At 38.9% G+C, this 14,445-nt stretch overlaps 1 protein-coding gene across 3 annotated transcripts in view; it reads right to left on the reverse strand.

Annotated features, from left to right (window-relative positions):
- Positions 1-14,445, reverse strand: part of pitpnm3 (PITPNM family member 3) — a 108,625-nt gene that overhangs the window by 55,688 nt on the left and 38,492 nt on the right. For 2 of the 3 annotated variants that reach the window (XM_086261922.1, XM_086261920.1), the window contains exon 3: positions 11,172-11,282. In XM_086261922.1, the coding sequence (XP_086118048.1) occupies positions 11,172-11,282 (111 nt within the window). The remainder of the gene's footprint in view (positions 1-11,171; positions 11,283-14,445) is intronic. The other variant, XM_086261921.1, reaches the window with a different exon arrangement.

Genomic DNA, 14,445 nt, shown 5'->3' on the forward strand with positions numbered 1-14,445 from the left:
TGTAGCTGGCACCCAACACTTTTCCCCCAATACCTTGGATTTTTATACTCTCCTCACTAATTGCTTTGGTTCATCCAACTGTGCTTCACAACTTTGTTTTGGTTCACTCTCTCTGCTCTCCTCGGCATCATTTATGGCAATTCAATTCAATTAAAATCTCAGTGAACAAGTTGCACAGAAAACAAACACAGAAACTATGACCACTTAAAAATCAAAGAATATTATTTAGGAGAGGATGCAAAAACAAAACCCTTTAAAACTGCATTCTTTTCCCAAGTAGTCATACAAGTTATGTCGCCTAGTCATGTTGATTTCAATGATTTGCATGTTTCATTTTCCTGCCCTTGTGAAGTGCGTTGTAATAAAGATACTGATAAAGGCTTTGTCTTATAGAGATATTACTCCAAATGTCACCTACTGATTCTTAACAAGTTAAATTAAAAACATTTTTCAGGCCTCTTCTGTGAATAAACTGTTTTGTAGACACCACTTACAAATTGCTTTCCTGCAAAAATGATTCAAATATCAACATTATCTCCTGAGTCAAAACTGACGTTGTGCATCATGATGGCAAAAATGATGGTTTTACATAAAAGTAGAAATTTCAGCCCTCTATTACAAAACAACAAACTCAAACGCTGTTTGGATTATTGCAATTTATTTGATGAAGACACTGTCAAGAAAAGACTTCCACACAGTGCACACAGGCTACACAGACTAGCATTACTAGTTGCCTGCCATCCCTTTATCCATCCCTCCATCGCTCCCTTATTCAGGGTTGCTGGGACACCACTCTATGCAGAGAATCCCAGACCTCCCCTTATATCCACTTCCTCCAGCTTATCCGTGGGGACACCAAGGCATTCCTAAGCCAGCTGAAAGATATAATCTCTCCAGCATGTCCTGGGTCTCCCCCGGGGCCTCCTCATGGTATGACATCTTGCCCACCTCAAATGACTCTTTGCAGTGTGGAGGAGTAGCACCTCTACTCCTGAGTGCCTCCTGAATGACTGAGCTCTTGACCTTATCTCTAAGAGAGAACCCAGCCACTCATTTATGATGCCTGTATCCACAACCTCATTCTTTCAGTCCCCAAACAGAGTTTGTGACCACAGGTGAGGGTAGAAACTTAGATTGACAACATTTATCCCAGTTATTACCTGGGTTCAAGCATTTTGAGATGACAGTCCTGTGTAATATCAGCCAACCATTTGCACATATCTACCAGCCTCTACAGCTCAATCACCATGTTGATCAGTTACTTCAGTAGGATAAGAAATGGTCTCTAGAGTCACAGGTCTTCCTCTTTCAATTTGTTCTTCTTTATAAAAGGATAATACAAATACAAATTTCCCTTGCTAAAAAAGCAAAGGACATCCAGGGGACACTGAGGTAGTGAGTCAAGCTCAAGGAACTACTTATCAAGTCATTTCTGCTGTTTTATTAGTTTTTTTCTTTCTTTTTTTTACCTGCTGGCAATCATAATTCATTTTCCAGACATATTTGTATCTAACCTTGTTGTGTCGATAGTTTTTTTCTGCTTCGATCAGTTTTGCAAAAATTAAATTGACATCTTTAATGCTTCTGTGCCCCCCACAAGCAGATTGCAAACTATTAAAGCATGCAGAATCTTACCAGGCATGTACACACTTTTATGCAGCACGAGTAATGGAGAGTGTTTTTGTGTTGAGTATGTTTGACGTAAAGACTGAGTGGAAGAGAGAGAGAGAGAGAATGTAATTACAAATGTAATAACATTCTCAACAGCAACGAAAAAAATGTTCTCTATTTACTTCCCCTCTTATAGGCTCTGTGGAACAAGTATAGTTCCACAGTTAGAAAATATGTTTCATGGAAGGCATATGTGTGCAATATTATTATTGCTTACACACATGTGACGAAGCTTCTGATTTCATTAAAGCAGGGTCATGTAAATTGTGCCACTTTTCTATTTGGCAGGGACACTTGCAGTGTTTCAGACATGACTCTGTGTTTTCTCAGTTCAGCCTCTCAAAGAATGCAAAGACTGCAGCTTAAGACCTTCACGGATTTAATGTACCGTACTTCTAATAATGCACTGAAGGCAACATATCCCTCGTCGCCTACAGTATAGCTGGGCTATTTTCTTTAACGGACACTAAGTATACTTACATTTTTATAAATCACAGATGTGCCTACCAGCATTAGACACCCTGACATTACTGAAGTAATGGTGCATAAAGAAAGTGCTTTTCTTATCTGACTTCTATGAGCTAAGATCTGAAAGACTTACATCAGCTGACAGCAATGACAGCTGGAAGCGATCACTACATAATCCTCCTGTCGTGCCCTATCAACAACTCTCTCTAGTCTCCTTCCAGTTCTACAGCTAGATAACCAGATACGTTCCTGTGGGGTTTGTAAATATGCAATTTTAGCTGTTCACAAACAGTCATACAAACTTCATCACATGTCAGTGTCAAGCTGTTCAAATCCGATAAAAGGGTTAAAATCAAGATTCTTAAGCTCTGAACATCATTAATCAACCCAGGATTAAACTTTGTTATAACTAATGCCATGGCTAACAGCAATATTGGAAAACACAAAGTTATACTTCTATTTGATGTTTTATGTCATCCCCTTTCCCTTTACTCCAAGTCCCTCTTTTAACTCTGAGATCTTTTATCCGATTACTCGTAAAGTAATCTGTGTCATTGATCATTCAACTCACTTCGATTCAAAAAAACTTTATTGATCCCGAAGGTTGGCCCGAAAGGAAATTGGGTAGATCATGTGCAGATGTTTGAGATTCTAGACTTCTCTACAAATGCAAATAAATTCACTCAGATATAATCACACTTGTGATGTTGTGACATAAGTACCAGAAAGTAAACTTTTAATTATTTTCAAAATAATGCTTGTTTTTTAAAGTCATTAGATGTATGCTGTATAATCATTCTACAATTGAAACAGAACAGTTAAAATAATCCTTGAAAGTCCAAAATTACCATCACATTCATGCTTACAATTAGTGTAAGTAATATTCTGACCACAACTGTAGCTCCAGGCTTGCCTTCTTTCAACAATGCAATATTGTCACAGTTAAGAAAATCCTTACAGCATGTTCTGATAGGTCCCTGAAAAGCTTTCAGCTTGTGCAAAATGCCACAGAGGTCATAGTTCTCTCATATTCATGTCTCTTCATTGGATCTCTGTTATATGCAGAATTTAATCTAAAATCCCTCCTCTAACATAAAGTTCTAAATGACCAGTCCCATCATATCTTAAAGACCTCATAGTACCATATTATCACAATACAGCACTTTGTTCTCAGAGTTTGGCTGACTTGTGAGTTTTTGAAAGTAAAATGGGAGGCAGAGCCTTCAGCGATCAGGATGTGCTCCTCGTGAGTTTGGGCTCAGGAAACCTCTCTCCTTTTATTATTGGGCTCTAAACTTTCCTTTTTGCTTTTAACTTTAGCTCATGTGACCCTGAACAATCCTTTAATTAGGCTCAGGCTGTTGGTGAATTGCCCAGGATGCACTGAGCTCCTCTCTTCTAATTTCCTCTTTCACTCCCCATGCATTTATAAGCCACAACTGCATCTCATTTCCATATTTTATACTTCCTCCTCTTTGTCCGTGCTCTCTTTGGATCTTTCTGCAGGTATCTCTGGCTCAAGTGTTGTCTCCCCTTTCTTTCTGTCCTTACTTTGTTGTCACCAGAACCATGGTGGCCGCACTCCAAAGACTGCTCTTCCTGTTAAAAGGGAGTTTTGACGTTTGACTTCCAACTATACCTGTAATGCCTAAAAAAGGAAACTGACAAGCTGACTTTCTCTTTTATTATATTTTAAGATATTTGCCTCTATTCACTGGCCACCTTATTAGAATCACAAGTTCAGCTGCTCATTGAATCAAATATCTAATCAGCAAAATCACACAGCAGAAACTCAACGCATTTAGGAACGTAGACTCGGAATAGATGACATTCATGTGACTTGAATGTGACATGGCTGCTGGTGCCAGACCTGCTGATCTGAGTATCTGAGTATCTGATCTGCTGATACTGGGATTTTCATGCACAGCCATCTCTAGGGTTTAGGAAGAATGGTCCAAAAAAAGAAAAAAAAACATCCAGTGAGCAGCAATTTTCTGAGTGAAAATGATTTGATGATGCATTAGATCAGAGCAGAATCAGAATCTTATCAGACTGTTTTCAGCTGATAAGAAGGCAATGTGATTTACATGTATGCAGATGAGCATCTCTGAAAGCACAACATTCAAACTGTGAAGAAGGTGGTCCAGAGCAACAGAAGACCACTCCAGGTACCTGGGATGATGAACCTTGACGAACACAACTTGGATCCATGTGGATCCATCCGGCGTTGTATCCGTGGTTTAGGCTGCTCGTGGTGGTGGTGTAATGGAGTGAGGGACATTCCCTTCCCATAATTTTGGCTCCTTAATACAAATTCAGCGTTGTTTAAATGCAACAGCCTACCTGAGTGGTGGTTTTGACATGTCCATCTTCTGATGGCTGCTTCCAGCAGGATAAGACATGTCACAAAGCTCAAATCACCTCAAACTGGTTTCTTGAACATGACAATGAGTTTATTGTACTCAAACAGCTTCCACAGTCAACAGATCTCGACCCAATAGGTAAACGGTTATCAAACAAGCTACTGAAAGGGTGTGTGGAAATTTAATTAAAGCACACTAAAGTTCCCATCTTCATAGTAATACAGGAATCTCTCACAAAGAACAAGAGCTCGGTTCAGTGATCCATATTTAGCCAGGAGTCAAAGAGAATGATGGATGGCAGTGGCACAGGAAAATAAATGATATGAACCTTTAACAAATAAGACAGATCTTAAATCATTTACTTTAACGAAAACAGACTGCTACCGTGACACTCCAAATAGTACTTCTACAATGAGCTCATCACGTGTCATGACTAGCTTACTAAGAGGTCTGTTGATCTGTGAGTGGCTGTAAAGAAGACATCATTTTATAAATAATTCTCCAGTTAGCACCACATGACTTAGGTACAGCTTTCCTGCAGGAGCAGCTTCTTTCATCTCTGCAGGACCAGGCTGCACCCCCACTGAACTGCACTGATTAAAAGCATCCACTCCAGTTTGTCAAACCTCAGAAATGACCTTTGCAAAGAGGGCCAGTCCATTTCTCAGTAAACAAGACAAAGAAAAAAAAGTGCCATGCTATAAGCGTGTGCATTCGGCATAGGAAATTTTATTAATGTCTACACTGTGTTTTGCCCACAGCTAACCCGATGAACATTTTCTATGGATCTTAAATTATTTTTATTACATGTTAATAAGTAAATTCCCGCACTTAACCTTCAAATATATAACTATATTATAGTATTTTTTTTAAAAAGGTTAGAAAACATTTACATCAATTTACACCTGAAGGCCTCTGAATGTCATCTCAAGTCATTCCCTTCTGTTCTATTAAAAGCCACTGATGTGGATAAATCCCTGAACTGATTTATGATCTTTGAAGGCACACACTGAACTTGTCTTTTTGTCTGAGAAATACTGTAGCGTTAAATCTCTAGGCAATATGTAATTCATTACAGTGGTTAGATAACCATGCAGGAGAGTTTCACAAAAGAACGTAATCAAATAAATTTCTCACAGGGATTATTTGTTAGACGAACCACTCGATCTGAAGTCTGTACTGAGGTCTGAATATGAAAACTGTTGAAAAATTATGTTCCTCCTGTCAGTACTCTTTGTTTCATAAATATTTATACTGCTCCGTACTGGGAGAGCATCTTCTTATTTTCTCAAAACACAAAGAATGTAGATGTAGACGTTCATTGATTTTGTCGATTGTGATTAAAAAAAGCTCATTCACTAAGAAAAATTCAAGAAAAAGTCTTTTAATCCAAAAATAAAGTGCAGCAGTTCCGGTGTTAATCCTGAGGACCTTGAAGTGAAAGCACAAGGGAAGGGTAGACGTAAAACTAAGCAGAAAAGAAAGAAAATGCTAAATCTTTAAAATCAAAGGAAGTTCTGCTCATTGAAATGTAATAAAAATGTTCCTGTATGTACTTTTTTCTGCCTCATTAACTCTTATTTCCTGTGAGGATGCGCCTGATAAGAAGAAAGTACAAAGTAGGGCTGCTCAATTAATCGAATTTTAATCACGATTACGATCAACGATCATTAAAAATAACTGAGCCGATTATTAGCCCCTCCCTCATGCTTTACTCTCGCGCCGCTCCGTGTGGCAAATCGAGCGCAAATCGAGCGCACCTCTCTGCATTTCGAACACGTGTCACAACAATTAAGAACAGCGGTCCCCAACCTTTTTTGCGCCACGGACCTGTTTATGCCCGACAATATTTTCATGGACCGGCCTTTAAGGTGTCGCGGATAAATACAACAAAATAAAACTAGTTCCGGTACCGAAAAAAAGAACATTTATTCATAACACAGGTGAAAAAACCAAGGAAAAACCGAGTAAACGATAAACACGATAAAAACCCTGAAAACTATACATTTCACACCTGAGCCTCAACTCTCGCGGCCCGGTACCAAATGACTCACGGACCGGTACCGGTCCGAGGCCCGGGGGTTGGGGACCGCTGATTAAGAGGACCCGAGGGAAGCTCGGAAAGCTAAGCAGAAGTTATTTGGAGAGGAGAGTGACTGCTGTTGGTTGAAAAGAGAGGTAAAAAAAAAACTTCAGTGGTGTGGAAACATTATGGGTTCGCGGAGTCAGACGTGGATCAAGTAGACACAGTGTGTAAACTTTGCCACAGTGTCGTAGCTGCACCACAGAGCAACACTGCAAAGTTCACTAAACATAGATGTTTACATTTTTCATTTATTTTTTATATTGCAAACATTTGCACTGTTATCAGTATTTGCGCACTATTTTATATTATTTTTTGACAATCTTTAAAGTCATTATTCAATACATTGTTGTTGTTAAATAAATATCGTCAAATAATCGAGATCTCAATTTCAGTGAAAATAATCGTGATTATCATTTTTGCCATAATCGAGCAGCCCTAGTACAAAGCATCCGACATATATGAGATCAAGCCATCCATGGTCTTGTTTAAAATTTAGCGACAGTCTTGAATAGATTGAAAAAAATATTAGAACATTGCTGCTTGTAAAGAATTGTGTTTTATCAGATGCTTTGCATGCACACAAACAAACTGAGGAGCACAAAGAATGAACGCAGATATGCATGTTTCATGCTCAGTGATTTTTTTTCCACAGTACATATCTCTGCCAGCCTTGTGTTTATTAGCTGCTTTCAAAATATTCTTGTTATCTAACTGATCAATTACAAAATATTCACCACATGCAAGGTAGCCTGACCGGTCTCTTCCACTTTAAATTATGCCTTGGACTGTGTAGGAGGTTGTTTTCTCAAGTGGTTTTGATGCAGAAGCTTTAACCTAAGTTAATCACCCTTTCCGATATTAGGCTGGCATCAAAGAACTCAGTGTAATGTGAAGCGGTCACTGGTAATAACATAATCTCTGTAAACATATTCCTGCATAAAATCATGTAGACTGTCTAGGCAATGGACAACACATACTACATTTGCACCCACAGCTCTCTGGTTTCTGTTTGTAGACATTTTGTAGGTACAGTACTGAACAATTCTGTCTGTGCATCCTAATGCAGTCCATGTAGAGAGCAGAAGAAGAGCGCACTGGTCAAAATACAATCTCTACTATTGTCTTGTCAGCCATTGTATGACAAGAGTTGCTTTTTATTAGCTGTTTTAATTATAAGCACATGTATACAAAGACTAGAAACACTGACTGGCATGTGGAACACAAGTGTTGACCTGGACATCGACATTATCCATTGTCTAAACCAGAGGTGTGGACTCGAGTCACATGACTTGGACTCGAGTCAGACTCGAGTCATTAATTTTATGACTTTAGACTTGACTTGAAAAAATGTTCTAAGACTTGTGACTTGACTTGGACTTTTACACCAATGACTTGGGACTTGAATTGGACTTGAACCGGTTTACTTGAAAAGACTTGATATTTTACCCCAAATATAAAATTTAACATGCATATTATATAGAGATTGAAAATGTGACGTCATTCACGGGTAGAACCGCAAAGGATTCTGGGAACTCGTGGCAAGCGGTACTAGCGCACGCAGGCTTTCAATTGAAATCAGTTATACAGCAATAAAAAGAAACACAAAAATGTCAAGAAGCTGTTGTATTATTAACTGCAATAGCCGGTCGCATGACAGCCACGAGAAGCTGACGGGTAAAGAGATCGGTTGTTATCGGATTACGTCGTTGAAGAGAAATTGTTCAAGCCATGTTTCCGAAGTAACAAAGACGCGACGGATGGCCTGGATCGCAGCCATTCAAAGATCAAATATAACGTCCCAGAACCCTCCAGCTCACAGGTTAGTCTGCTCCAAGCATTTACACGAAGGTCAGTGTTTTTTAGTAGTTAATACCTCATTTTCATAACATAATTAGTGATATAGGTTACAAGCAAGTCTGGCGCTGAACAGAAATTGTCGCGCTATGCTCCTTTATTTATTGTGCATAAATAGTGAATTGTCCTGACACAATATTGCGTTTCGCTTCTGTTATTATGGTACATTGACAAAAACATATACTTTTATTCACAGGATAAAACAGTTGTTTTGTATCACTAATTGCCCAGTACGATTACAGCATACAATATTGTTGTCACTGCTACATTTCTGTGATGGGTACCAGAAATTATTTCCACTACTAATTAATTACCGTTGAGCTCAAAGGTCCTATTAATAAACGGTTAACGAATGTGTATTTATGACGACAATTTGTGAGACTGGTAAACTTATGATACGTACGATGGTCTTTACTTTCTACACGGTGCATTTCAAGGTCCTGTACCCATCCGTCGGTAAACTGTACCTGGGCTTGTTGCAGTGACCTGAAGTTACTAAACTTCATGAGTGTATGCACTCACTCCAAGAACCGTATGATTATAAATATGCATATAAATATGCTAAGATGAGATAGCTGACTTCATCTAACTAGCAAATGTTGTCCAGGCTACGTTGGTGATACAGTTTTTTTTAATGTGTATGATATTTTTGTCATGCGATTTTAAAGCTGGTCCTACAACCGCATCCAAGAATAACATGCAGCTTATCTCAGAACTGTCGGTGAAAATTATTCTTGGAGCTAGGTTTAATTGAGCTGCATTTTAAAGAGGTGCAATTTCACAATTTGTGTATATTTTCTAAGTTCACTATTTTGTCATGTGTTGAGAAAAACACAGATTTTAAAATTACATGGTCTAATATTTACATTTAGCATAACTGCAACATTATTATTATTTTTTTTTTTTAAAGACTCGAAAGGACTTGAAATTCAAAGTTTCAGACTTGTGACTTGACTCGGACTTTTACACCAGTGACTTGAGACTCGACTCTGACTTGCCTGACATTACTTGAGACTTGACTTGAGACTTGAGGATAAAGACTTGAGACTTACTTGAGACTTGCAAAACAATGACTTGGTCCCACCTCTGGTCTAAACATCCGCTGGCTTCATCAAAGCCCTCTAAACATTGTTTGCTTTTCTCAGCGGCTTAAGATACCAGACAATAGCTGGTGTTTTCCCAGATTGATTGAATAATACAGTGATGCGAACTCTGGAGGTCTGTCCAGCTTTAAACCTGCATTTCTTTATTGTTGTTATAAATTAGATTTACAGTGGAGGACAAACAAAGCTTAAGCTATTTTCACACATTCTCTGCATCCCTGAACTTCTCTATGACTTACCTGACAGATGTGCCCAGATCGGACATTAGCCAATGTTTAACCTGCCAGCTCCCTATTTACAAAGTCCATGTGATGTCAGATTAACCTGATATATTCACTGCTGGTGAGTAAGTCTTATGTTTGCTGCCTGGTGCACATTCAGGTCTCTCTCTCACCTCCTTTCTCAGAGAGCAAATGCATCTGAAATGGTCAATTTTCTGTTGTGGAAACTCCAGAAAACATCCCAGCCTGATTCTCCTGAAATTGTCCAAAGTTCATGTGTAAAATTGCCTTTTGTCACCAGATCTTTGATGTGAACTGGCTGTATTGAATCCGAATAGCCATTGTCCAAAACACCAGCAGCTCTTGTTTGTTACTAGCAACTGTGAGTACCACCTCCACTGTTTTCAACTGATCTGTAATTCATAATATTCTACTTTCTCGTTAAAACCACATTAAGAAATCATGATAACTACAAAAACAATCATCATCGTGAAACTCTGTCAATATAATGGTGTCAATGCATTTATATGCAAGTTTTTAGTGGACCAAATAAGAGATGTTGCCCTGAACACAAGACACTAATGAACTGAATAAATCTGATTCAGTGATTTAACTGATTTGATACTTGGTTATGTGACTGTATACAGTGCCTGCCAGCCTTTGAGCTTTGACTAAAGTGACTAGAATCAGCACAGGGAAATTTGATTTCTACGTCTCTAAAATTATACTTATGATGTTTCCTGGAAAAGAGCCTGGTTAAACAAAGTTTGCACGTCCCGGTGACGAAGGTCAAGCTGCTTAAAATGTGGATATTTTCCTAAGGATTTATTGTTGGGAACAAAACCTTCAAAAGCCAATACATGTTAACCATTTATTCTATCATAGTATCTATTAGTGTCAAGTGGACACTAATGCTGGCCAATCAAATACATGGAAGGGTCGACACCTGGCATCATTATAATTATTTACCATTTTATTCTGCAAAAAACTATAAATTGCAAGAAATCTGATGACCTGTAAGAGTTATAAAACTGCCTCAAAGAAGATATCTTACTGTGCAAAAGGCCTCCGTGCCCCCTGGTAGCAAACACACACTGAGGGCTATTTTGGGTCTGCAGTTCAAAATTAGAAAATATTACCCTGTACTCATTATGACTTAATAAGATGAAATCAGGGCAGTTCTTTCACTTCTTTTGGCCCTTAGTGGTCAAAAATGACTTAATGTAGCTTTAAATACAAGCTACAGTCCATTTACGATCTGGCCGCAATTATCATCATTCAGTGAGAAATTTTCACTATCATTCCAGGCAATTTGGACCTTCACTATGGATGTGTGAGCAGTGTAAAAACATCACTGCGCAGATGTCTGTGTGTGTGTGTGTGTGTGTGTGCGTGCAGAAAATACCGTGCGACTGGTCCTCCATGTGTCCCAGCGTTTCGATCTGCTCCACCAGGTCATTTGAGTTCCACTGACTCATCCCCAGCAGAATGGCGCTCTTCCCCTCCATAACATCTGCTGGGACACGCACACACAAAATGAAGTAAGGACAGTGCAACAAAAACAAAGGCCTGTTCTTCTTTCTGCATATCAATAATATGCCAAGTTATTGAAGCTTAAACTGATCAAAGTGAAACAACATTAAAGGCTCAACTCATTTTGCCAGAGTAGACTTCTTCTCTGTTGCTTCCTGGCATCTCACATGTTCTCATGTAAAACTTTTAGCACTTCTTCTACCACCTTACACCTGTAGCAAATGGTCGACACTCTTACATTTTTATTTTGGTTTGCCAAACAGTGTAAGTTTATGCCAAATGCAAACACATCTTAGTGTGTGGCAGCCAACAACTTGGCAAATAACCAAAAGAAAAGCATAAATAGCTATTTATGCCTTTCATCGCCACATAAGTGAATCACAGACATTGTTTATTAATGTCTAAAACATTTGGCACTGCACACATGTCTGATAAGCACATACCTTTCACATTGACTTGCTATTGTGTTGTCTTAAATTGGGCAAATTGATCTTTCACGTAGCTGTTAGATGATCTGAACACCTGGAAAAGTCAGTTAATAAATTGTAGAGCAGCTGAAAGTGTGAATATTTTTAAACCTAAATTTAGAATCTAACTCTTGACTTAGGGACATAACAGTTTCTATGGCAGGGATACTGCATTTGATAAATAATAAATACACCACTGGACCAAACCCAAGACAATATTCTGTGGTGTTAAGCTTTAAAAAGGTTATCTTATTATTGAGAACTTGGCAATTACATGCTTAAAAATAAGATATTGTTTATTGAATGGAGGACCAAGCACAAAAATGTTACTGGGATGTGTACTATCAACACAATAACTGGAAAATAAGCATCTGTAAAATGCAAAATATTTTTCAAATGCTGTTTTTCATGCAAAATAAATGTGATCCACGAGATCCAATAACATTTGTTAAGTCAAAATGAGTCACGAGATTGTTTTATTTTTGGTGTGCGGGGAGCCAACTTGCCTGCTGTGGACCTGGCTTGCATATGCTTCCAGCACACTGTGGAGTCATTTGTAACCTTAAACCTGCCAGTTGAAAGTAAATCTCAATTTTTTGCCATTAAGACCCGATTCTTGCGTTGGGCTCTTGGGCCCACTAACCTGAGCTCAAACATTTATTTAAAAAGAAATTGCATGTGATGGTAAAACAGTTCTACCAGATCCAGCTTCCTGTTTCACCAACGATGCTTGTAGCCTGCGTAACAGCTTATTAATGGCATTCTAGGAGAAACAGGCATTCTATCATGCTTCTTGCCTAGTTAGCAATGTATAGGGTATATTATATCAGTTTTATATTAGGTATGCTTTCTTTAAAACATAACTCACCACACTGTCATAGTAAATGACAGGCTCTACTCATCACAGCTTGTCATCCAGGACTGTTTGAGATGGGCCCTGTCATGCATGAAGAAACACCTCTACCTGACAGACTTTTCTCCCTAACATCTTGGCTGGCAGCCCTGAGAGACTCTGACGTAGAGCTACAAGCTCCGTCTATCTGGATCACACAGCAGCCAGAGTGCTGGTCACAGTTTGTCTTTTGCTATCTGCTCTCATTCTATCACCCTCTGTCCCCCCTCTTTCCACTTCAATTACACAGTACTGGGATGAATATAATGATGCAGAAACACACACAGACACACACAAACACACTCGCAGTTTCAGACACATAGACAAGCACTAAGAAAAGGGAAAGCACTAAGGAGGAGACGCATATTTGATCCAAGCAAAGCGTTTCAGGATGTAAGAGGCCAGGTTTTTGGACAGGGGGAGAATGCAAAGTGGGTTTTACACAAAACCATGAAAACACAGGTTACTGAATATCTGTGGAAGGGAGAGCAGAGCAACAATACTCATCCAAGAGGCTCCTCTGAGAAGCAAAATGTATTCACAATGAACAAAAAAAACTCCACTTAAGCTAAAACCAGCATGGCACAGAAATAAGCTGCACACAATTTCATCTGCAAATGAGTAAAATAGTAACACCAGCTCAGGAAATCAGGTGGAGCACAATGAAATGTGCTGATAAGCAAGAGGGTAGTAAAGCCATTTATGTCCACCGCATCTCTGGCTTCTGGAGTATACGAAGGAACAGCTAAATCGGATTTGAAGAACAGGTATAAAGAGGAATGGAAGTGTGAGATTTGACTGCAGCTGACAGCCCTGAGGGAGGGAAAAAAGAGATTTAAAAACATCTCTCAACCTGTCAGCTCGCAGTCAGTTGTTGTCAGAGTGGAAGCTGCCTCGATTGACCCTGACCACGCCGGTGTTTTAACAATTCTCAATTTCTTCGTCTCATCAGAATGAGTTGGTTGCAGGAAAGGAATACCAAAATACTACTTCGGGCTTTATTTTAGGTCCATTCAACTTCCGATGACTTGCTACGAAAATGAGATTGCTTCGGGGATTATCCAACAAAATGGTATAAAAAGGATGAGTCGGGTAAGTAGGCTGCTGAAGATGGATGGCACTGAAGTATCACGCGCAGGTCACATCCAGACAATAAATATGTGATCAATTATACAAAAGCCAAAAAGTGTATAAAGGATGTGTAGACACAAGTTTATGCCTGAAGAGGAAGGTTTTAGTTTTTCATCGTGTACTTCAAAGTTATATCAGCCATCTGACTTCTTGTTGTTGAAGGCATATTAGAAATATTTAAATCAAGTCTTTTAATGTGTGAATTATCTGCTCTGTCAGTGTGACCTCCTCTTTACACATGATTTTCTTGAATTCAAACAGTTTGACAAAAGTATTGCGTGATTTGAACAACTGATTTTATCAAAAGTCCCTAAGTATCGATTCCAAATATTAAACTTGATTCTTTTCTCTGGAACTCTCAGTATGAGGTCCAACGAGTGGCTGATGAGAGTGAAGATGATTAGAGAGTTGAGAGAGACAGCAAATCCACAGAGGACAAATAAAGTGGCTGATAACCATTTCTGTGATTAAGAAAAAAAACAACAACATCTAACCAAGTCAAGATCAATCTCGTAGAGGTATCATTACTAAGGCCTACAATCAAGAGACACCTGCATGAATACAGACGGTTTATGACAAGCTGCAAACCCCTGGTTAGATTAATGAACAGGAAGAACGGATTTGAATTTGCCAGAGAACACCTAAAAGAGCCTGCA

This window comes from Aulonocara sp. 'chitande type north' Nkhata Bay, linkage group LG14 (genome assembly GCF_057382095.1).
Source record: "Aulonocara sp. 'chitande type north' Nkhata Bay isolate Kocher_YH1m ecotype deep benthic linkage group LG14, A_spYH_male_GT1.1, whole genome shotgun sequence".
NCBI classification, from domain to species: domain Eukaryota; kingdom Metazoa; phylum Chordata; class Actinopteri; order Cichliformes; family Cichlidae; genus Aulonocara; species Aulonocara sp. 'chitande type north' Nkhata Bay.